Genomic DNA, 24,028 nt, shown 5'->3' on the forward strand with positions numbered 1-24,028 from the left:
AAGACAGCAGAAAAAGGAGCAATAAAAGTAAGCACATCCCATGCCTGTAAGCTGCAGCTGTTTCTCCCACATCGGTTCCCCTGCAGAGCCACAGCTGTGCAAGATTCCATGCTCCTGAGCTCTGGCCTTTGGCGGAAGTAGAAACTGGACAGATTCTTGTGGAAGGTGGAGGAAATCAGAAATTATTCCCAGAAAGGTCCTCATTCTCCACCCGCCCTTTTGTGACCACAGACTACTGCACCCGCCTGCTTTATCACCCGCTTATACAAACCTCTGCACACAGACTGCTCTGATTTCCACCCAGCCTCCAGCACCATAACTTACAACTACTGGATTCTGATCATAGCACTTCAGAATCTCTAGGGATCTATAATCAACTTCCTAAAATGCTAGAGCCATGGGCTAGAGAACTCACCACAATCACAACACTGGTAAGATTACTAGGGACCATATGATTCATTGGTTAATTTATTTACTTATTCATTCATTCATTCATTCATTCATTCAATACATATATACTGTTAAATCCTCAGGGCTAGCACAAAACTGAAAAACATACGGCACTCAAAGAACAAGATACATAAAAATCCTCCCTCTTGGAAACTTAAAGTCAAGTGCATGTGCGTGTTTATGCAAACAGATGTGTGTCTGTCTGTCTTAAGGGCGGATAAAGGTGGAAGGGGAAGCTACTAAAGAAACATACCATTTTCACTAATATTTATTGTCTAAAGTGTCATGAAAGGGAACAAATATAGAGCTAGGACAGCATACAGCATATGATAGGCTAAAGGAAAATGCACTAAAAGAACTGATACTTAAGCTAAGAACTGAAAGATTCTTAGAAGTTGGGTTTTCGATGTCGGGGTATGGGGGCAAGCACATTCCAGGCAGATATGCAGACCAAGACCCCGGATCAGGAAGGCACTAGTGGATCAAAAGAGGGTGGTCAGAGCATGGAGGCCAAAAATGAGGTCCCAGGCAAATGGTCAGTGCAGATGTTTATAGGCCATTAAGTGAATTTGAACTTTATCCTGAAGGCAATGGAAAGCCCTCCATGAGTTTTTAGAAGAAGGGTGGCGTTATCATATTTCCAGTTTCAAGAACATAGTCTGGATACAGGTCACATTTTAAAACATAACCTGAGACCCTGCATAGTCTCAACACCTTAACACTGAGTTATGCTCTTTTGTGGTTCTTTCCTCTGTCTGTGTTCCGTCATTTGCCTTGAAATAACTGATTCTTTCAAAAAGTAATTATTGACATCCTCCTGCGTGCCAATATCCCATTCAGGCCCTGAGCCTAGAGTGCTCAACAAAAGTGTTAAAAATTTGTGCTTTCTTAAAGCATTCGTTTGATTATCTATTAATCAGTTTTCTGCTGGTGAAGTGCTATGAAAACTTCCAGACCAACCCAATGGCCAACTTTTGTACGTGTGACGTCTTCTCTTCCCTCTACTCATTTCCTGATTATATAACTAGGGTTCCTTATGATTAGAGTATCACCACTTTCCCCAACACATTGGCCTGAGAGCATCATAAAGGTAGAAAGTCATGTATTTACCTCTTTAATACCTCTCAAGAGGATCTGAAACATATTAGAAGCTTACTGAATGTTTTTTGAATGAATAAACTGTTTCTTAGGGCTCTTCAGAGAAACAGAATAAATAGGATACACACGCACAAGACTCAAAATCTTCATGGTAAGTTGGCAAGCTGGACACCCAAGGCAGCCAATGGTGTAGTGCCAGTCTGCAAGCTAGCAGGCTTCAGACTCAGGAAGAGCGAATGTTGCACTTGAAGTCCAAAGGCAAGAAAAAGTCAATGTTTCAGGTCAAAGGCAGCTAGGGAGCAGAAAGTCTCTTTTGCTCAGGGAAGAGTAAACCTTTTTGTTCTAGTCAGGCCTTCAACTGATTGGACAAGGCCCACCTACATTAGGGATGGCAATCTGCTTTACCTAGTCTACTGATTTAAACATTTATTTTATCCAAAAATGTCCTCACAGAAACACCCAGAATAATGTTTCAGCAAATTTCTAGGCACTCTATCATGGTCCAGTCAAGGACACATAAAATTAACAATCACAAACTGTTAAATATTTAAATCCATCAAATGAAGGTAACAAGATAAGGTGAATAAACTAGCTCTTCTTCCTCACTGACCATCACTGAGCTACAAAGTGAAAAGATTCAAAATTCAAATTGCCTACATCTTAATAAGTTTTTGGTTAAGTTGCAAGGTTAAGCATTTTTTCCCCACATGGACTCCTTTTCCTCACAGTCCCTAAAGAATATGTAAATTTTTGTTTGAACTCCCGATTCAGTCCTCGTCATTGCCATTTCATGAGTGGAAAGCACTGGTCAGCCTTAGCGAGCCACTTGGTTTTAAAGTACTTTTAAAATCTAGGATGGAAACAGAAATTGCCTCTTGGTAATCCTTCCAGAACTTACCCTTCTGGCTGTCTGAAGAGCCCTGGCAAAACTTATATCATTTTCATACTAGAGAAATTCTGAATACAATAGAAAGTTAAAAACAGGTAGCCTGAATTGTGTATACTTGGGTGAATGGCTGCTCCCAAATGCATCTTAATTTCATGAAAGAACAAATAACTCTCATCCCAAATCTCATATAAAAAAAGTATGCACTATTCTAGTGCCTTTTCTACTCACTAGCATTTGAAATATCTCGATAACCAAGGTAGAAGTGGGAGCAGAAGCTCTACCATGCTCTTATGGCATTTAGCGGTGAGGAAAGGGAAATGGGATTGCTATCTAGTCTTTGCAGTAAATGGTTTGACCCTGAGGTCAGTCTCCCTCATACCCATGTGACCGCCTAAACTCTATCTGAAGCTGAGAAAAAAAATTAACATTTAAGATCAGATGAACACCAAATTTAAACTGTGGCCTTAAACTTGCTAGGGAATGCCAGGTCATGTAGAGATTAGTGTACATGTGATATTGTCTGAAGAGATGCCCAAGAGAAGCATGCAATGAGTTCGAACAGGTCTCATACAAGAGAATGCAGGGCAAATCACATTCTGAGATGGGAAGAAAGCAAAACAAAAGGTAAACCAGTATGTCTCTCTGGTAGAGAAATAGGGAATGCCTGACCCTAGGACCATGTAAATCTTTACTGTCACCCAAGATGCTAGGACCATGTCAGATTTGGATGGGATGAGCAGCCACCTCTGGCTTGGTAAATTCAAGCAGATTGCAAAACCTTCTTGAATGTGTGTACCTTTTGTTACAGAATTTAGAACTGAATACTTAAACTTTTTGCTGCCCACGTCAGAGGAAGTCCTAGAAATGCGGAAGGTTTTCTTTTTATAGCTAGTGATTAAGTGAAGGATGGGGAATGGTTTGGAAAAATCAGCTCATGGTCAAAGATCCTCGTGAAAAATGATGGCGGTGTCCTTACTATTCTGTTCACTTCCTGGAATTCATAAGAACAATTTTGAATTTCTTGGCATAGTATTCTGGATAACATGCCATTTTCACAACACATTTATTTAATCTGCAAACATGCAAACTCCAAGAGAAGAGGAATTTCTCTCTGACTTATTTATCTATCTGGTGAAGATTAGGTAGCACTATTTTTTTTTAATAGTATAACTTTACAAAGGTCTTGACAGGACCCCAAATCCTTGGGATTTATTTCTCACTGTATTTCTCTTGTTTTTCTCTCTCTTTATGTATATATACATTTTTACGTGTCTATATATCCGTGTACTTGCATATATAATCATACATATATATCTATATAAACTAAATCTTTCTATTTTTGAAATAAATTAATTATGATACTGCCTTTGAACATTTAGGACCTGTACTTAAGCTACATATTATTGCTGTGTATCCACCAAATGATGAAGCTTTAGACTGTACACATTAATAATATACTATATCTTAAGTATTGTTTATGGCTTGTACAATTAAACTTGCATTCAACATTGTTTACTCTTAATAAAATGATCTGGCAGCTTAACAAATAGCATCTACTTGTTATTACAGAAGTAGGGGAGGTGGGGGTTGGTGTTGACTGCTGGAGGGTTACCACAGTTCGCCTTATCCCCCTACATACACATGTGCACACACGCACAAGCATACACACGCAAAGGTGATCAATTTTTTAAGAATTAAAATTTGATATACGAAAAACAATAAAAACACTCACTTTTAATACACTTTTAGAAAACAGTGTCAAATTATTATTTTCTTTAATATTGGAGCTTTGTACAGCTTTAAAATGTATATCCTGACCACCTATTTGCACTGTTAAGGAGTGTAAAAAATTTTCACAGCAAATTAAATAGAACAAGAATGAACAAGAACAACTGTGAGTGTGTGCGAGTGTGGGTGTGTGTGTGTGGTACAGACTCTGAGAGTTTCCCTTAAAATATTCCTTGTTTTCAGTATGTTGGCTGTTTTGTTCCCTCTGTCCCAATCCCTAGTTCCTTATTAAACTTCTGGAAACAGAGAAACACATCTAAAGACATTAGCTTTCTGTTTGTTTTGAGTTTTAGATATTGATTATTATAATGCTAGTTTAAATTCCATGAGAAATATTAACATTTCAATTAGAAGCCTAGCTTCGCTAACCTTGTCGGTAGGCTGTTGGATTGGTGGTGCAAGCAAAAATATTTCCATTTTACAGATGAGGAAACATTGGCCCGGAGATGGAAATGCTTTGGTTTGGGGCTCCTTAGGAAAATCCCTAGTCTCTTTGGAAGTAGAAACCAGGTCTCTGGGCTCCTTTGGACCAAAGCAAAGAAGTACTTACGTCATGATTTGGGTCTCCACTCCTGCCTCCACCAGAGCCCCGTCGACAAAGAGAGGAACCGAGGTGAAACCATACTTGTCCCAGGAGTGGCCCTCGTCAAAACTCACCCTGGGTTGGAAACAAGTACATGAAAGAGACAGCTGAAAATGAAACCACACTCTTCTGTAACTGTTCTTTAGGTTATTAAATTCTCCTCTGTATCTCTCTGTCTGGCAGTTCGGATTATCAATCGGCATTAATCTTCAACATCTCCCCATATTATAATGAGATTTGATCAAAACTGCATTTCCTGGCCCAGGCAGAGACAGTACCAGGGCTGCAGAAATATTTCAACATATCAGAATCGAAAAAACAACCCAAACAGGAGGGCTTAGTGGATGAAGTGTCACATTTCAAGTACTCAGAGTGGAACCCGAGGTTCAATTTATAGCACAATCAATTCAGCCCTTGGAGTTTTTGACACAGATAAATTGAGTAGTGTGGGGTGTACCCTATGGGAGAGGAGGTATACGTCTTTCAGATCAGACCTTAAAAAAAGCAATTTCCTATTTGTTCAGAATGGATGTTGAGATCATTTTCCCTCCCCAATGCCACTTTAAGGCACTTTTAGGGATGAATATTGAGTATCTGAGATATCTGGGCAAAATTGCGCAATCTTTCGTCCAACGGTAAGAAGTTCTGGCCCTTTGTGGATACAGCGTCAGAAACTCTTTAAGGAATGATACTAGTGGAAGAGACTTGGGCAATTCTGAGTGCCTTCTTCTATCCTTTTCTTAATGGTATCAAGTACCCATTTGCCACTGATTTAACCAGAGGACATAGTCTAATGACCTTCTCCTCTGGAATATTTTCCTGACACTCCTTCCACAAGGCAGCTTTATTTGCTTAATTCTCTGGGATCCTTGGTCAGGTTAATTCTTAACTCTTCTCTGACTCCACAACATAGGATTCTCTGAGTTTAAAACTGTAGAAACTCTGTTTTCCTATAACATCCAAGCCTTCTCCTATAGTAGTGCTGAGTGATGGCTTTTTAACGTATCTTGAATGTCTCAATTCAAAATTGTAATCTTGGGAGTTCGGCGGGGTGGGGGTGGGAAAGGCATGTATGTCATGCTTATTGAATGACCCCTTAACATCACCTACATATCTTTATTATAGTGCTTCTTTCCTGACTTTACATATATATTATCAAAAAAAAAAAAAAAAAAGTCTGACTTTTCCACTGAACTGTGAGCTTTTGGAGGTCAAAACCCATAACATCCATTTTTTTATTCTTAGTATTTAGGAGAAAAATTGGCATATGATACTATATAAATGTTAAATGAATAAATTAATGAAAAAATAAGGAATAATGTAAAGTACACTTCTAATTCACCCAATCATTTTTTTCAAGTTGGTTTATATTGGCATCCACGAACTAAATGTGGGAGTCTCTCTCCCCATTACTAGTTAACCTACTCAATCTATTCTCTATTTACTTCTTTGTCTCTCTCAGCCTCTCCACTAGTTTCCCTTTCTTACTATCTTGTCCTCTCTTCCACAATATGTTGATTAAATAGAATTATAAAGTCAAATCTCTTTACCCAGCTAGAATAACTAGTCTCTCAGACAACTTTTATATTTATTGTGGACCTTAGTTTATATCCAGAAATAAAAAGCAGACAGCCATAAAAGTTTTTATGGGTCTCTAAATTATCAATGTTTGCCTTAACTTAAAAAAAAAACACTTTATCGAGATACCTTTGACATATAAAAATCATGCATATTTAAAGTATATAACTTAATGTTCTGATATATGTATACATTGATGTTTTGATATATGTGCACGTGTGGAAAGATCACCACAGTTGAGCTGCTTTCAGGAGGGAGTTGCGGGGCAGGAGGGAGAAAGGAGGAAATGTTGAACAAAAGGTATACGGTTTCAGTTATGGAAGATAAATGAGTGTTGGACATCTAATGCACAGCATGATGAGGGTAGTTAGTAATAATGTCTTGACTTTTAAGAACTTGGTCATTTCGGCCTTGTTGTTTTCATAGTCTGAAGGTTAAATAATCTTCTCAGCTGACTCAGAGAAAGTTGGGCAGTCTAAACTGCTTTTCTTGGAATGAGGTTCTCATTACAAAAGTGAAAACAAAAACATGATTGAAAGTAGACTACCGTTTTTTTGCCATGTACCCTCCTGGTTCCTAAATCAATCACAGTTGTTTCAGAGTGTTCCATGCCCACTAAATTTTTAAGTCTGTGTGGCAAGTCCAGGAGGTAAGAAAACATGTGTTTAATATCTTGGGGTTTTTTTGGTGACTTTGGATAATTTGGTTATTGTCTCAATAGAAACAAGTCAAAGTGAGTTGAAGGCCTCTGTTCTTATCTCATTCTCTGAATTTCCTTACTCATGAAGGTCAGTTATTAGCACTAGCACAGCAAACAGTCGTGAGTGTCACCAGCATCCCAGGGAAGGAGCCTTCATACCACTGCCCTTAATAACAGGCCAGAGGACAGTCATCTTTACATTATACATGAAGATAAGTCACCTCACAGTAGACCCAGAGGGACCATCACAGTTTTCCAGCTCCAAAATGAAAAGCTCCAGAGAAAAACTAAGGCCTAGATAGAGAGAGAAATTGTGGAAAATGAAAGCCCGGATGTATAAAGTGAATTCATACGGAAAAAACAGAAGCATGGGTTAGAGGAAAGAATGGGATCAGTAGGAAAAATGAGAAATGCCAAGATCCAGATGGGAAAGCTAGCATAGCCAATAACCAACTCCAAAGATGACATAAGATAAGCATAAGCAAGGGGTCAAGACTCCAGAGTCAACGTGAGGCATGAATCCCGTGACTCGTTTATAGTCAATGTACCACTTGGAAACCCAGAACTACGCCGTTCGGGTGACTTTCTGAGATAAGTCATTTCTAACACTTGATTATCCCAGGCTGAGGTAAGTATTAAAAACAAAACAAGGAAACCTCATAAAAAACTTCAAAGAATATATAACATTAGAAAATTTAATCTTTTGAGTATCAGAAATTTGGGTCTGGATAGCCTGCCATTCTTGAGAGTGATTCTTTTTGATGACTAGGAGGTTTTAAATGTTTAGAAGTAACTATATTGAATGGTATCCCCATGAGATTCACCTTTTCCTCCTCAGTTCAATATCTCATTAATGACCAAGACAAAGGAATTGGGAATTCCTTATTAGGTCCCCAGGTGAAATTGAAATTGGTAGGATTGCCAATACTCAGGAAAACAGGAGTAAAGTTACAATTGGCCTCCAAATAGTAGTAAGACAGGATGACAAAGTCAAAATAAAATAAAATTCATTTACCAAATACTTATTGATGCCTACTACATGCTTGATCTGGCAGGGGCCTCTGATCTAGGGATATAACAGTGAACAAGAAAAGAAAGGCTCTAGCTTCAACATAACTTATAATCTAGTTTGAAAAGACAAACAACATGCAGATAAATGGATACAAAAATATGAGTAAGAAGTAAATGTCATGAAGAAAAAATAGAGTAATATGATAATGGCTGAATAGCTACTTTTTATTGGAAGTTTTAAAAAGTCTTCTCTGAAGAGGTGACATTTAAACTAAGATCTGAATGATAATAAAGACTGGCTGTGCAAAGATGAGGGTGAGACCCATTCCAGAGGGCACATTTAATGTGAAATGACGTTGCTGTATGGGAAGAACAGAAAGACGGTCAGTGGTTGTAGACTGGTGGGAAAGGAAATTAGTAGAAGGAAATGGAAGTCAAGAAAGTATGCCTACGCCAGACAAGAAAAGATATTTTCCCACTTGAAATGGGAAAAGCATTATTTTATTTAAACTTTAAAATACAACTTTATTTCTCTGTGGTGAATGAATTGCCAGGGCCCAAAATAGATGCAAGGAGATAAACTGGATGGATGTGTGGTGATTGTAAGTGACCAAGTAAGAGAAGGGGCTTGGATAAAGGTTATGTTAGTAGAGATAGAAAGAGGTGGAAAGATTTAGGATATTTTTAGAGGAGAAGTCAATAGGATTTGGGATGGAATATATGTAGAGTGCTTGAGCAAAAGAAAAATATTATGAAAAACATGGATTTTGGGGTTAAGCAACTGAGGTAGGGAAATGAAAAGAACAGGAGAAGCAAAGATTTTTGTTTGTTTCCGTTTGGTCCATATCAAGGTTTAGATATTTTTGGACTTCTATGTCATGACACTGTCAAGGAGACCTTTGGATAGATCGATCTGAATATCTGAGGAGTGATCAATCCTCGGAATGTAGATTGAGGAGTTGCTTATAAGGTAGGACCAAATTAAAGCATGATGCTTAATTAAAAAAAAAAAAAAAAAGCTCCACAGCAAGAGAAAGGAAAATAATAACTAATGATAAGCTCAAGCTAAAAAAAATAATAACAGCAAAAAACCCCACAAAAACTGAGGTCATTGTCAATCACAAAGTAAATATTTCCCAGCAACAGCACTACTGTGGGAGATAATTAAGCCAAAATAGCTTAGGGGAAAGGCGCATAGAACTGAATTAATTACTGTTGCCTTTTAATTTTTTTTAGTAAGAAAGCTTCCAAATAGTTAAACCGAAAACACAAACAATGCGATTTAATGACTACCGAAAAGAGGTAATATCTGTGAATGAAATCTGAGAGAATACAGTTAGATGTATGAAAATATCAATTACAATATAGATAAAATAAGAGAGAAAAGATTCCATTCTCATAATTCTTCTAAAGATCATTGTCAAATATTTGTGTACAAGAATGTAAGCTCACAAGTATTTTGTCTTGTTCGTTGATATCTCCCAACCTCTATATTAACACTGGATAAATAGTATATACTCAATGAATAGGTGAGGAGTGAATGAACAAATGCATAGAATCTGTCTTGAGTTGCATATCTGACCCTTCTCCAGAACTTATAAAGGCTAGACAAATAAATCTCTTGAGGTCATTTCCAGTTATGGTTCTTTCCAAAGCTCTAAAAATCACATGCAATTCTGGAACAGACATTCTGTGCAAATCCAGCAAGCAAAATGAAAACTGACTGACAGAAATTATTATTGCTCAGCACAGAAATAATCTTTCTAACAAACTCAAGCCATTATACAAGATGAGAACTCTCTGTCTTGGGTATTTGCAACTTTGGTCAGCACTGTGGTATTCTGGTGAAGTAGAGTAACCCTTTAGATGTCACAGAAGTATCTGCTACGCTAGATGTGAAAGTAGACTACACGTAGACTATGATACAGAGATGAGATCTACTAAGAGGAACAGAATCTTCCAAGAACAACCAGGGCCCTCCCCAAAAGTCTCTAGTACAGAAATAGTTATAATGGTCATTGAGAATCAATGTCCCTCCCTTTGGTAAGGTGTATTGCTCCGCTTTATTTTATTGCAATGCAGGAGGTGATGGCATTTTAGCCACCTGGAAGTTCTTCAGAGTAGCACATGCACTTTCACTTCTCAGAGGAATGTATTGGCTGGAACTATTGTTTTCATGTGACTGTTTCTCTGAACAAAAAACTAGTGCTTGCAACCATTTATAGAAGAACAAAGGAACAAAAAAGGCCAGGTGATGTTTCGCTTTGTGTTTCAAGAACATCCCATAGAAAGGAGACACTGAAAGCTTATCAGGGCTAAGCAAACAGTAGGACCCTGGTCCACCTGCCGATTACTAGCCCTGTCTATTGTGAGGTTTCATTAGAGCACTGCATTCCATGGGGCTCCATTGTTCATTTCACTCTAATGCTTCTAAGGTACAAAGGTAATACTGGATGGAAAGCTTACCTGAAATAGCACTTAGGTTCTAATCTCTATGCCTCCAAATGTACAAGGTCACAAATAAATGTATTCATTAGTATGCTGTTTTGTCTTCATGCATATCTACTTCCCTATCATTTCAATTTATAGAAAACAGCATGCCTTGTTAGCTGAGCTAAAGATTCCCCAGCTTTTCAATTATGACTCCTATTTTCTCTGAAAGGCAATGCAGTTATTATTTAAATCTGAGAGCCACTATACCCTTGGGTGAGAATGGGTAGGTTGATGTCTTTTTCTTATGCAAATATATATACATCTGTATACAAAATAATGTCGTTCTGAGACATTCAATAGAAAATAAGAATGAACTGATTACTTAATCTTTCTTCCACTTAAAATGAGCTATGTGTTTATCTTGAAGGTTGTGACTTAATTAGAAGATACTGGAAATGAAGAAACTGTTTGAGTTTCACAAGCTTGCAATTTATAAGCAGGAGACAAAATCAGTTAAGAATTTTTTAAGGAAACACCCATGATAATGGTATGGTCAAGCTCTTACAAAACACTCACTTAGCCTTTGAAACAGAAGTGCAGAGGAGAATTCCTGAATGAGTTATTTGTGCTTGTTGTTTTCTAACACACTTAATATAGTGGGCATTTAACCATTGCAGGCATTATTTCAGAAAGGCACTCATAGATAAGAAAGTGAGCAGACATCGTGGGTGATGTCTAAGTTCAGGGAAACATTTGTTGTAATTATGACAAATGAGTGTCAACATTTTTTATAGGGAGAAAATGCTATCTCAAAAGCTCAGTTTGAAAAATTATTTGTAATACTATGTAAGTTGAAGTAGGTGAACAAATGCAGGGTAGTATTATCATTATTGTAAGAGGAAATTCAATGGGAATACAGCTTATTTTTTCTGAGCTCTATAAATATTTTTATCAATAAGAGATATGTCATAGAGCAAAGGAAAACTCAAGCTTTGTACTGATGACTTTGAAAGACATGATTTGATCCTACCTCCATATCCCTGAGTGAATATTTAATTATTTTCCCAATTTCGATGGTTTCCCTTCAGACATTCCCAGGCAAGTGCTCCTTTTGGAAGTAATCAGGTCTCTGGAGAGAAACTACTGCAGAACAGACTGAATGGTCAGATATAAGATGCTAAGATCTACCAAGGCCAAAACTCTCTCTAGACCCTATGCTCCATACACTCCTTCCATGCCGAATATACTCTCCACTTCTATCACCGAAAAATAATAATGACAAACTTCTTCCTTCTTTAAAACAAGGAAACTTTTGTGTAAAAGGCTCTAAAAATCAACCATTAAGTAAATACTACATTCCTATCATAATGAAGGAGAAATAGCAGAGGGGTGATGGTCAAGTGTCAGATGGTGTTGCAACCTCCTTGTACGACTTAAGTGGAAGAAATCTGCTCAGCTATATCTGTCTGCAGAGCATTTATTAATTCTCTTATGGAGTTTTAGATGGAGTTTATCATGATATTCTTAGAATATCTTGATAGGGACTGCTTTTCTTGGTTAAAAAATAAACTTGTTTTAAGGGGCAAACTGTTCTCTCTGAGAGTGTAAGTCCTACTCAGTCTTCAGTAGAGAGAGCTCTTCCCTCTACACAGAGATTGGTCTTCGGAGTAGAAGGAATTATCTACAGGCTCAATCTGACCCCTTAAACTAACATTTAAATTTTTCTGAGTCTTATCCACTCTTACATACTCACATTCTTGATTCCAATCAAATACAGTCATCTGAACACACCCTACATTTCCTGAATTCTTGGCTTTGGTCGGAATTGTCTCTTTCCTTGGCTTGCCTCCCATCACTCCTCCTACTCCTGGCATAATTTTTTCAAGAATCAGCTTTCATGCCACCTGCTGCAAGAAATCTTTTTACATATCAGGCAAGACTCCATTCTCCTTCAGGATTCCAGCAACAAATACAACCAACATCCTTTAACAGGCATTGCTTTGATTTCCAATGATATGTGGACCATCTAAACTCCTTATCATCACAAGGCAGAGACCATGCGATGAGCTTCTATGTACTTATTAAAGTATCTGGAAAATTAGTAAAAACAGAAGAGCATCCACGACAGAGATGCGTCTTGGTGCTGCCAGGTACTGTGTAGCCTTGAGCAAGATATTTATTATATCTGCTCTTCAATGTCATTTTAAATATGTAATAAAAGAGTACCCGTATATATAGGGTTGTTTCAAGAATTAACTTAGATAATTCATGTAAAGGGTTTAGAACAGTGTCTGGAATGTAATAATCCCTCAGTAAATGCTGACTATTGTTAATATTAAGTAATTCCACTCCTCTGACATTACCCAAAAAGTATGTAACCAATAGTAAAAGGATGATAAACAATTACACCGGGAACTTTTACAAGCTCATTCTTCAGTTGATAGAGCACTTTCCTTACTAACAGCTCCATGCATCTTTTTAAAATTTATCCTCACACTCTTTCTAAGAAGACATAGTGGTAGATATAATCATTTTACTTTATGTTAGGTTGAGCTCTAAGAAACTGACAACATGTGACTATTTTTGACTTACAAAAGTGGCAATTTCAAATGGTTTAATTTAATAAATGGCCAGAAATAAACTTTCTTAAGTGCTTGCCAAGGTAGCTAAGGCTTGGATTTGTCATCTGGGGATCCTATTCCTTTTCTGGATTACAATCTGATGCTTTTCAGTAAAACTCTTACTCTAAAAACTCTTATTCCACAAATCATGGGCCTGGTAGTTAAGCCAAGGTCCATCCTCCAGACCATGGCTAATCCAACCCCAAGTGTACTCTAGATAACGTATTCTCTACCACCAAATATTCACTCTCAAACATTCACTTAGCTAAATTTGAAGCCTGAAATTCTTTCCCTTCAAGATACAAACACACATGAGACTTATCTAAGCTCTGGCAAATACAAAAACAATAGTAACATCATCATTATAATGATCATCATGATAATATATCCTAACTCAGCTCTTTGGCCTCACTGGAGGGTCTTGTCCATATACACTCAGCTTCATTCCATAAGGTACTTTCGTGAGAAGAGTTATTTAAACTGTCTCTACTTTACCCTATTGCTTATCATTCATTCATTCATACATCTATTGCAATCTACTTCTCAACCCCACTTCTTTTGAATCCACTCTGACAAACCTCACCAATGACATTTTATATTGTCTAATTCTAGAGTGTTTTTCACTCCATAACTGACTTAATCTGATTATAGAATTTGGTGCTATTCTTCACCTCTTCCTTCAGCATCTATGAAAACATTCCTCCTGAGTTTTTATCTTTTCGGTGATTTCTCCTTAGTCTGTTCCATAATTTATTTTTCTGCTCTGCATGATGGTGTTCATCGGTGTTCCACAGGAGTCCACGGTTTCTCCTTGTTGTAGCCACTCCCCTCTCCTGAGGCATCGAGCCCACTGCCATGGCTTTAATTACCACCTAATGGCTAAATGACTCTAAATCTAGAGTGTCAGCCTGGACCTCTCTCCTGACTTTCAGATGAATATATCTGACAGCTACTGGTCATCTCTGCTTGAATAATCACAGACATCTCAAACTCACAGACATACTGAACTTAGTATCTGCTACACGCACCTAACCTTCTTCGTGAAGCAACTTCAAAATATCTACCATATTTTGGATCCTTATTCTTGTATGTTTGAACTCAGAACTCCATCCTGCTTTTTTATTTGTTTTTTTGCTATATCTCAGCATCCATTCCTACCACCCCACCCTATTCATCACACTTCCCATCTAAATTATCTGGCCTATTGCTGTTAACTAAGAGTTAGAGGATGTAATGTATATTAAATGGATGGATAGATGAATAAATGAATGAGGAAATGGGTAAAGGGGCACAAAACCATGCAGAATAACTTGTCCCAACCCTTTCCACTAAAACATTTCTCATTAATAGGGTAGGGAGCTGTCCTTACCACAGATGCCTGACTGGCAGAGGTGTGTGTTTCATGGCCACGAGGGCGCCACCCCAGTCTAGGAACCAGACATTGTACTCTTCATCAAAGATCTGGAACAACAACAACAACAACAACGATCATAGCAATACCTTACATTTGCACAGTGCTTGACAGTTTACAAAGTCTTTCACGTACATCGTTTCTTCTTGATTCCGAGCCTTCCAACAACCCTGTCAGGCAGTTTGGCAAGTACGATCATCCCCATTTAATAGATGAAGAAATGGGCTTGCAGAGAACAAATTAACTCTCCCTGGGTTAAGGAAATGACATTTCCATGGCTCTTTTCACTAGCGCTGTGAACAAATGTGCTACAAGAACGGGAGGCCACAAGACGCATGCTCACTAGGTAAGTTTGCCCGTCTATGTCTTAGTAGATGGCTGCTTAGCTCTTTCTTCTCCCTCATCTATTCAGATATTGGCTAATTTATAAACGGTCTATGTTTTATAGTGCTGTTTGTAAATTATCTAGGAAGTTAAAAGACATTTCTCTAGAAATTGTGGTATACAAGATGACTGAGTTCTCAGATTTAGTCACCACCTCCTAGGTTCTCTGAAAGATGGATGAAGACCTGAGTTTGGTGTTTGGGAATCCTTACTCTAAGTGCTCATTGGGACACAAGTCTTCCAAGGACCTAAAGTTATTCATTCTTTCATTTATCCATTTGCCCATCGCCTAATCATCCATCTATTTACTCATTCACTCATTCAGTGATCCATCTATCCATCTACACAGGTACTTTATAAGCATCTAGTATAATGCAAAGCTCTGAGCTAAGAGAACTTCAGACCTAATCCCACATATACCAATGCTTCTATTATGCAGAGAAATAGATGACTTTCAAATCTACCAAGTGAAACAGGAAAAAACATTTCTTCAGCAGAAAATAAATCCCCTACTTTAGATCTTTTAGAGGAAAATAGAATTGGAAAGAATTCCTCTAACTTTTAAGTACTAATGGTGGCTCTTGCAGCTTAGATGGAGAGATTGGGATGGTAGAAAGTACTAGAAGGGGTAAGGAGGTATAGGCAGTTTTGAAAGGGACGGAGTAGGAGAAATGGGGCCTCCTACACATATGCTCCAGGGAACACTATAGCAAAAAAAGCAAGTGGATTCTCATGTCTAAACCTCAATTGATTTCCTTTCCCATATTTGACTTTTAAGGAAAGAAAAATGTCCACACTAATGGTGAATCTTAATGCACAAAGGACATAGGGGGGATTCATTTCTATTTCAGATATAAACATAGATTCTGAACCTACAACACTAGCATTTTCTCTCCAGAGCTCATGGGTGGGCTCTGTGATAAGCAACATAATGCAGATGCTGGATCAAAGTCTCAGGATGAGCACTAAAAGAAGATTCTTGGCACTGGAGAGGAGAGAGTAGTTATACTCACACTTTTCTCTTAATACTATTATTCTGGCCACTGCCAACCTTTGCCCTGTCCAGCACTTCAGTGAAAACTGGAAACCTTAGCTGTTTGGGAACAAAGGAAAGAAAACCAAAGTAGTAACAGCACAAGGAAGGAATGCTGCGGTCACCACTTGGCTAGGTGAGCTATTTCTTGAGCTGGAGGAACAAGGGTTTGTCTGTTTGGAGTTTCTATACTAAAAGAGTTTGCATTCCGGCTTCCATCCTCATTCATCACCTACAATAGATTATCTTATATTTTAAAGATATGTTTTTATTTATGTATCTGTTCCTCACCCACCTGATAATGGCCTTATGAGCAGGAAACTTAACTTATTCTTTGTTATATGCTTTGTAGTACTTTAAATGGTTGTATCTAGTAGGTCTCTGGTAAAATTTTTTTGCTAGTGACAGTGGTGACGGTGGTGACAATGGGGTGGTGATGATGATGTTGGTGATGGTCATGACAATCTTCACTAAGGGACCCAAGCAGGAACTTATCTAACTAGATTTCAGACAGTGACTTCATTTTCATCATTAGGGCACTCAGGGCTCTTCCGTTTACTATCCCAGGTAGAAACCTTCTTACCTTTAGGACTTCAACTAAAATGTCAGCAATTCTTATGAAGTTTTTCCCAGTTTCCCCAAGTAGAACAATTCTTCCCTTTTCTCTGCATGCTCATAATGCCACTAAAATAATACAATCACCCTAAGCTCTAGTTACTTATTTATGAGCCCCTTTCCTCTACTTAATGTTGAGTTCCTCGAGGAAAGAGACTTGAAGTATTGAACTGCCTCCTCACTTCAGTACTTGACACCTAGTTGAATTGTATAAATCTGTGTTGTCCAACAGAGTAGCCACTGAGACAATTCAAACTGAAATTCATTAAAACAAATAAAATTAAAAAATTCAGTTCCTCTGTCACGCTAGCCACATTTCAAGGGCCCAGTAACAACAGGAGACAGCACAGATACAGAACCTTTCCATCACTGCTGCATATCTATTGGACAGTGCTGCTACAAATGTTTGTACAACTGAATTATTTTCTCATGTAGTCATGTACATACCAAGCTGTTTCATACTTACTTATGGCTGGACCTACACAATACTTAAACAACCACAGATTTCCCACAGCTTTGCTCGTTTAGTATTCTACCCCTTTCATCTTGTAGAAAAAGAAACAGATCCGAAGGTAAAGAGACCCGATTGCTAAGTTCCCATGGCACATTAATAATAGAAACCATTTTATCAGTTGTATCCCTAGCAACCAGCACAGTACTTAGTATCCAGTGACTGTTCTTTATATATTGCCAAGTAAAAGAATGAAGGAATTGGGAAAATTCCAGTTCTTATTTCCCACCCAGTGCTCTTCCCATCTGACCTCATTGCCCATCTAATCTGACAGTCCAACTGACCAGACTGAACGGCTGCTTCCATTTCTTTGCAACCACAAAGTGATAATGAGCCTGGGTATTGACAGAAAGGGGAGACGTTGGCAGAAATTTCCCTAAATCCCTCTTCCCTGTCCCTGAATCTCCCAGTTACCTGTCTCCACGTGTTGCCCCCATCGGAAGTGACGAACACACCGATATCAGTATATGAGAGCTCCGGGCCGATGTTGCCTGAAACATAAGCAGAGGATTTGAAATGGTCAGACAGTTTTCAGATTACATGTGCATGGGGTGAGGGGAGAGGGCAGCAGTAAGTAAAGGTTTTCTAAGTGATGTATCGAGTTGATTTGTGCAAGCTCTTTCCTGTGTCATGTCAAAAACCCACCAGGAAGATAAACCCAATATAGGAAAAAAGTTAATATAACTGGAATGCATTTTTAAATGATAAGACTTAAAGACCAAATATTGATTAGCTTGGACCTCTTGAACTATTCATTCTATATACCAATAATCTCTTAAAAACTGATCTGAATAGTTGTTCCCAGAGGTGGCCAAGAGTGGAAAAGTAAACATGCATGGAGAAGCTGGGCCTAAGGACACCTCTCTCCTCAAGTATATTTTAGCCTAAAAAAACTGGAGTATGTGAGTGAGTACACATGTTTTTATGTGTGTGTGCATCCATGTGTGTGTCTGTATATGTGTTTTTAACTTCAACTTGTCAACATATCTCTTGAGTGCTAGGCAGTTTGGTGACCCAGTACAGTAGTACAGACCATGTACCTAAGTTATAGAGCGCCCAGAATAAGACAACTATATTTAGCAGGCCAGGGACATCAAGCATGGCAGGTCAAGAAGTCACCTGGTTTGTGCCTAGACTGATCACACTCACTGCCTCTACCGCTTTGCATCCTCTTTTATTCTCTGTCCTTCTATTTCTTCCTCTTGTACTTCATCACCTTGTGGTTATGTTTATTATAAAAGAAAGTGGTTAAGATTTTCCAGTATATCTATATTGCTCAAGTTTCCACAATGGACAACCCCCCCACAGCCTAGAACAGTACTACAAACATAGTAATTAGCTGCTCAATAATTAATTGTGGAATGAATGAATGAGTAAACAATTGATTGAATCATGTTCCAATGTTGATGTGCATTGGGGAGATATTGAGAACTAGGAAAATACCTAAACATGTAAGAATTTACCATATTGACTGATATTTTTTCTTTAAAAAAAAAAAGCGTGAAGGGAATGTTGGCTTCTACACATCTGTAGCCTAAATAAGAGCACAATAAAAATGTAATAAAGAAAATGTTAATTGAGCCCCTGACATTTAATGCTTCAAAATGAGAAATTAAAGCCAGGCTCCAGCTTGTCGAGCTCCCATCAGCATCAGGAGCACACAGCTAGCCAACTTGTTTTGACACTCATGCTTCCAAAAATAACCCTGGGGCTTAGGGCTCAGGCAGTAGGTACAAGTGAAGTGGGAAGAGGCATGGCAAGCAACTTTGGGGAGATCTGTCTGGAATTTGGAATTTTATTCTTCGAGTACAGGTTTTTGAAGATATAAATAAAGATAAGGTGAGTGGAACAGTGAATATCAACTGGAGTTGTTTGGTGATGGCTGCCTGGAGCACAGGACTGAGAAGGATTCTGAAGCCATATTTGGTTTCAACAGAATAGAGTATGGTCATTGATTAGTAATGTCTACCAAGCACAAGAGAAGGGACAGAGAAAGGCAGAGACATACACCCTAGGACTAGAATCTGTTATCCTTGTCTTGGCTTCTGAGGACCTATCTCATCACCTCTTACCCTCTTTAGGAGCTGGTTCTGCCAACATCCTTAGCCTCTCTTCAAAGCTTGACCAGACTAATTTGGGAGGCTTTGTGGTGGTGAGAATCCAAGACTGACAGTGAAGTCTGCTTTTGGAAATATCTTCTGTCAATTGAAAAAAAAAAAAAAAAAGCCCTGGAAGAAATGCTGCTAACACAGGGACCAGAAAGTCAGTTCTCAGATGAAGAGAGAGAAATTATGTACCCAGGATGACTTGATCTTTGAATATGTTCAGTCCCTAAGTGGCCCTATGGGAAATCTCTTACAGGAAGAGTCTAGGTTATGGTATCAGAGAAGGAAGATCTGAATAATGCGTCTCACGGGGTAAAGCAGAACTGGAGAGGCTAACCAAAGTGGCTGCTGGCCAGGTTGGAAGATGTAACTGTTTCCTACTCAAGTGATGTGACAGGAGGGAGGAAGGAGTGACACAGAGGAGAAGCAGAACCGAGAGCTTCTTCTTCTCTCACCAAGAGCTTAGCTGGTTAATCATGGAGGTTCCACTACATTTTTAGGCAGCTTTTTTTAAAACAACTTGTTTTTATTTCTCTGCCTCCATTTCCTCCCAGGGCTACCCTTTTCTGCTCCTGAAACACTTGTGAAAAAAGTAAAAGGGAGGGAAGAGGATGAGAGGTGGCGAGAAGGAGAGAGGGAGAAAGAGGAAACTAGAGAACGAGAGAACTTTGGAGTCCTCTGGACTTCGAGATGCTTCACTTACCACCACTGATCCTATTCAGGGCAGTGGGGGCTCAGAAAAGGAGGAAGCAGAGTGTACAACCCGCCACAAGGAGAGAAAGAGCCTCCATGGAGGGGACAACACTGGGGTTTGAACATTAGAGTTTACAGGCAATGTGGCAGGGAGCTGGGGTGGTTGTGGAGCTGGCATGTAAAGGGGCTCGAGGCTAGGTCTGGCTGAATGATGACTGGACAGACAAGTTTTGGGCCAAAGAGAAATGTGGGCCTGACACCTCTTCCCCATTGTCCTCCATCTCTTCATTTATAATTGAGGGGAAGAGTAATAGCCTTTTCTACATCATAGGGTCATCGTGTCATCAAGTCAAGGAAAGTGTTTTGCACACTGCAAGGCACTGTGAAGATGCGAGGTCATGAATTCCAGCTTCAAATCACAGCAGTAAGGATATTTAGAACCCTAGCATTCTGCTTGCTGAAAGCGATAGCCTAGTTCCCCAGCCTAGAATTCCATCTGCCTTCTAAATGGCCTCAGCAGGGATTAGAGATGGATCTTGGGATATACTTTCATCCACGCAACTTCCCTGAAACCACATATCAGTGTGAGACGGGAAGAGGCAGTGATTGCTGGGAGTGGAGGGGGAAAGAGCCCAGGTTCACTGATACCTGAAGGCAGGTGAAATGTATGGATGTGGGAAAGGGTCCTGGAGAGACAGGCTCCATGCAGGACATTGAAGAAACCCTTGACTAACGTCATAATTATTTTCTGATAGCAAATAACCTCGCAGAGAGAGCTGGCAGGCAGGGTAAGGAGAAGCTGGGTATGAGGAGGCATGTGCCAGAGGATCTACCTCTAGATTTGCATCAGGATCTCGTCAGCTATGTTACGTCCCTATGAGTTTCCAGGGTCTGGCAAAAAGCTGAACAAAGTTACAAGAGTTACAAAAAGAAGAGAAAAAGAAATTAGCCAATTCTGAAATATATGGATAAAAAATTTTTTTAAAAAATGTCTTAATGTCTGCATGTGTTCATTTATAAAGCTTTAACATCAGACTAATTTAGAGGGCCTTGCTGGTCACGGGGAATAACGACCACCAGTGATCCCACTCACTGCGGCTCTGAGCTCTCCACTGTGCCTTACAGACATACTCTTCCACCTCTAATTCTTAAATACCCTCGCAAGACAGAAAACATTCTTGTTTTACAAATGAGGAAAATGAAGCTCAGAGGTTAAAGAATTAAGCCCAATTCACAAGGCTGGTGTTAGAGCTCAGCTTGGGAAGTGGGTGATAGAGCTCCCGAGTGCGTTCGGTGTATGCACAGTGTTTACGTATCATTTATGGGTTCTGTTGAAGGAGATGAACAGATCATATTCTTCTGCTGCAGAAACAGTGGTTTTAAACTTCTATAATATTAATGATGATAACAGGTAACATGTGTCGAGCATCCAAGAAACCGTGCTGAGCATTTTAAGTCCTGCTTCATTTAATCCTTCGATTCTATTATGTCAGTACAATTATTTCCACTTTGCCAATGAAAATACAATTCAGAGTGATGAAGCCACATCAAACAAAGCCTGGCTACACAGTACACATTTAAATAACATAAACTGTTATTTCTGATTACTGTTTTCCAGTATTGCTTCTACTCTGGTCCAGGGCCTCCTGCAGACCTTGGGGGAGATCGAGAGAGCAGCACTCCCAGAGTTCCACACAGATTACACACTCTGGGGATCACTCCCCAAGTCATCAGAACAGCAACAGAGCCTGCCCTCACACTCACTGTCCTGGGCTCCCTGAAGCCAGTGGTGTTAAACATGGTGGATCCCAACCCTGAGGGGTTGAGAGGAGCTGACTGGAATGCCAGAAGGCTATGATAGTTGTCAGTCTGATTGGAGTGGTTGGGTATGGGTGGTGTTTAAAGCTCTCATAGCTGGAGGCCTGGACAAGGAAGCCATGTCTAGGCACGTGGTCATGGCACGGCCAGTGCTTCAGGTTGATGAGAAAGAACAGAATGCTCCATCTCAGGAAGTCACTGTGAATTTATCTGCTTTCATTAGAAAAAAAAGCTGCCTAACACAAGAGCTCTAACTTCTAATATTAGAAGCCTGCCTTGCGTTATGTCATCAATGTATTCCTCCAAAGGTGTATGTAAATCAAATGCATGCTAATCAGAGCACCTTCCCCCAGAGACTTTGAATTTCATTTCATTTCAGAGTTGCTTTATCTTCATTTCTGATTGATGTTCAGTGGACACTGGTTCCAACAATGCAAGTTTAAGTTTTTTGGCCTTCTCCCCCAGGCTCTCAGCAAGTGGTTAATCATGTGTAAACAAACCTTTACATGCACCAGAGACCTCATGATTAAAAAGAGCTCTGGGGTGAAACTCTTTGCAAAGAATCCTCTGTGTAAAGAGAGAACTACCCCAACTTATTTGGTGAGCCTGGAAATTCACATATCACATTTTCTTAAAGTGAGAATTCTCTACTGCAAACAATCATTCTTACTTTGAGAGGAACTCTAGCCTCTTGCTAAGCACAGGGTACTGCTCTGTGACTGGGTGGGATGACACATTAACCTAGAAGTTACAAGGGTCTGGGACTCTTTTCCTGGGTTATTAGAATGGCCTTGGGGATGCACGAACCCTGCCCATTTTCTGGGGAGAGTGCCCATAGCTTTCATCCAGTGCACAAATGAGTCCAAACAGGTTATAAATATATTCCAGCAGCCCACAGTGAGGAAGAAGCCTAAGGAACATCTTCCTTACCTGTAGCCACCACAAGTCCTGGGGCTGTCGCCTTGCTAGAGATTCTTCCTGAGGAATATGGATTTTCAGGGATCTGCAAGTGCAGGTGTAAGGAACAGAAGGGCTACAATGGAGGAGAAGAAAATAGCTTCATTCCAGGAAACTCCTGACACACACACACACCCCCGCCCCCCCCCAGACATGGGGCTTCCGGATGTTAGGCTTCCAGAAACCGCAAGGATTGTATGTGAGCCACACACTTAATTTGGGGCAGGAGTCATCTCTACCTGAGATCGCCAATATGTTCACATCAGAAGCTGCCCTGAGCACCTGCCCCTGCTCCCATCACAACTGTATGTCCTACCCTCCTTTCCTCACCCCCATCCCATTCATCAAGATCTAGTTCATGGCCAGCCTTATGAAGCCTCCCTGACTACTTCTCCCCACAGCGTGACACTGACCTTCTCCCGTGTTTGATCCTAATCATCATACTCTGCTTCTTAGAGCTCTAAAGGACCACTGAGAGGGGTGAAAAGGGGAAGCCGAGGGAAACAGTCTCCAGGTCGTCTACCCTCTTCTTCAACTAGATTGTCTCTGTTTCTGCTTTATGTATTTGGTTCCCGTTTATAATTTTACTTAAAATGTTTGCGGCCATTGTCAAAAACTCATATAAGTTTATGCTCTTTATTTATTTACTTATTTATTCCTATTTGGGTGTTCTTTAAAAGAATTAGGGATTTATAGGGATGTATAATATTTGTATCCATTTAACATATATAATAAATTAAAATATGAAAATGATGAAATCAGAGAATGGAGAAAATTAGGTTAATAAGATGAAGCCATGGGTAAGGTTTTTTTTTTGGGGGGGGGGTAGGTGGAGGGAATGATGCTGTGACCAATTCCTGAGATAGGCAGGCATTCGTCTCTGACTTTCCTAGCACCTTAAGCAAAAAACAGAGTTGCACCAATATTACCAAGAAGAAAAGGCCCTGTCTGCCCTATTTACTACTCTATCTCTAGTTTTTAAAATAATGTCTAGAATATAAGTGGTTAATAAGCCTTTTTAATAAGTGGCAAAAGGCAACTTTTTGCTAACGAGGAACATAACCATTTCTGGGATTTTAGAAGAATTTCTTGCCTAGGTCCTCTTCAAGACAGCACTGAGGGTTGTGAATGTCCCTGTTAATCGTCTAACTTCCTGCCTCATCGGGACTTGCAGCACCCAAAGGAAGAAATAGCATCTTATATATCCTGTCCTCCATAGCACTTACCCCAATATTGCATACGGCTGGAAGCTTGGGAATGCTGACAGACTATCTCGTGTGGATATACCGGCCTGAACTTTCCTGGGCTTCCAAGGCAACTTTTGCTTACTTTGACATCCATCAAACACTT

At 39.4% G+C, this 24,028-nt stretch overlaps 1 protein-coding gene across 1 annotated transcript in view; it reads right to left on the minus strand.

Annotated features, from left to right (window-relative positions):
• The window catches only part of SORCS3 (sortilin related VPS10 domain containing receptor 3), a 540,518-nt gene that overhangs the window by 67,506 nt on the left and 448,984 nt on the right, over positions 1-24,028 (minus strand). The window contains exons 11-14 of the mRNA XM_011363775.1: positions 22,652-22,754; positions 17,520-17,596; positions 14,521-14,612; positions 4,776-4,883 (exon numbers count right to left, since the gene is read on the minus strand). Coding sequence (XP_011362077.1) covers positions 4,776-4,883; positions 14,521-14,612; positions 17,520-17,596; positions 22,652-22,754 — 380 coding nt within the window. The remainder of the gene's footprint in view (positions 1-4,775; positions 4,884-14,520; positions 14,613-17,519; positions 17,597-22,651; positions 22,755-24,028) is intronic.

The sequence above is a fragment of the Pteropus vampyrus genome, unplaced genomic scaffold (assembly GCF_000151845.1).
Source record: "Pteropus vampyrus isolate Shadow unplaced genomic scaffold, Pvam_2.0 Scaffold89, whole genome shotgun sequence".
In the NCBI taxonomy this organism is placed as follows: Eukaryota; Metazoa; Chordata; class Mammalia; order Chiroptera; family Pteropodidae; genus Pteropus; species Pteropus vampyrus.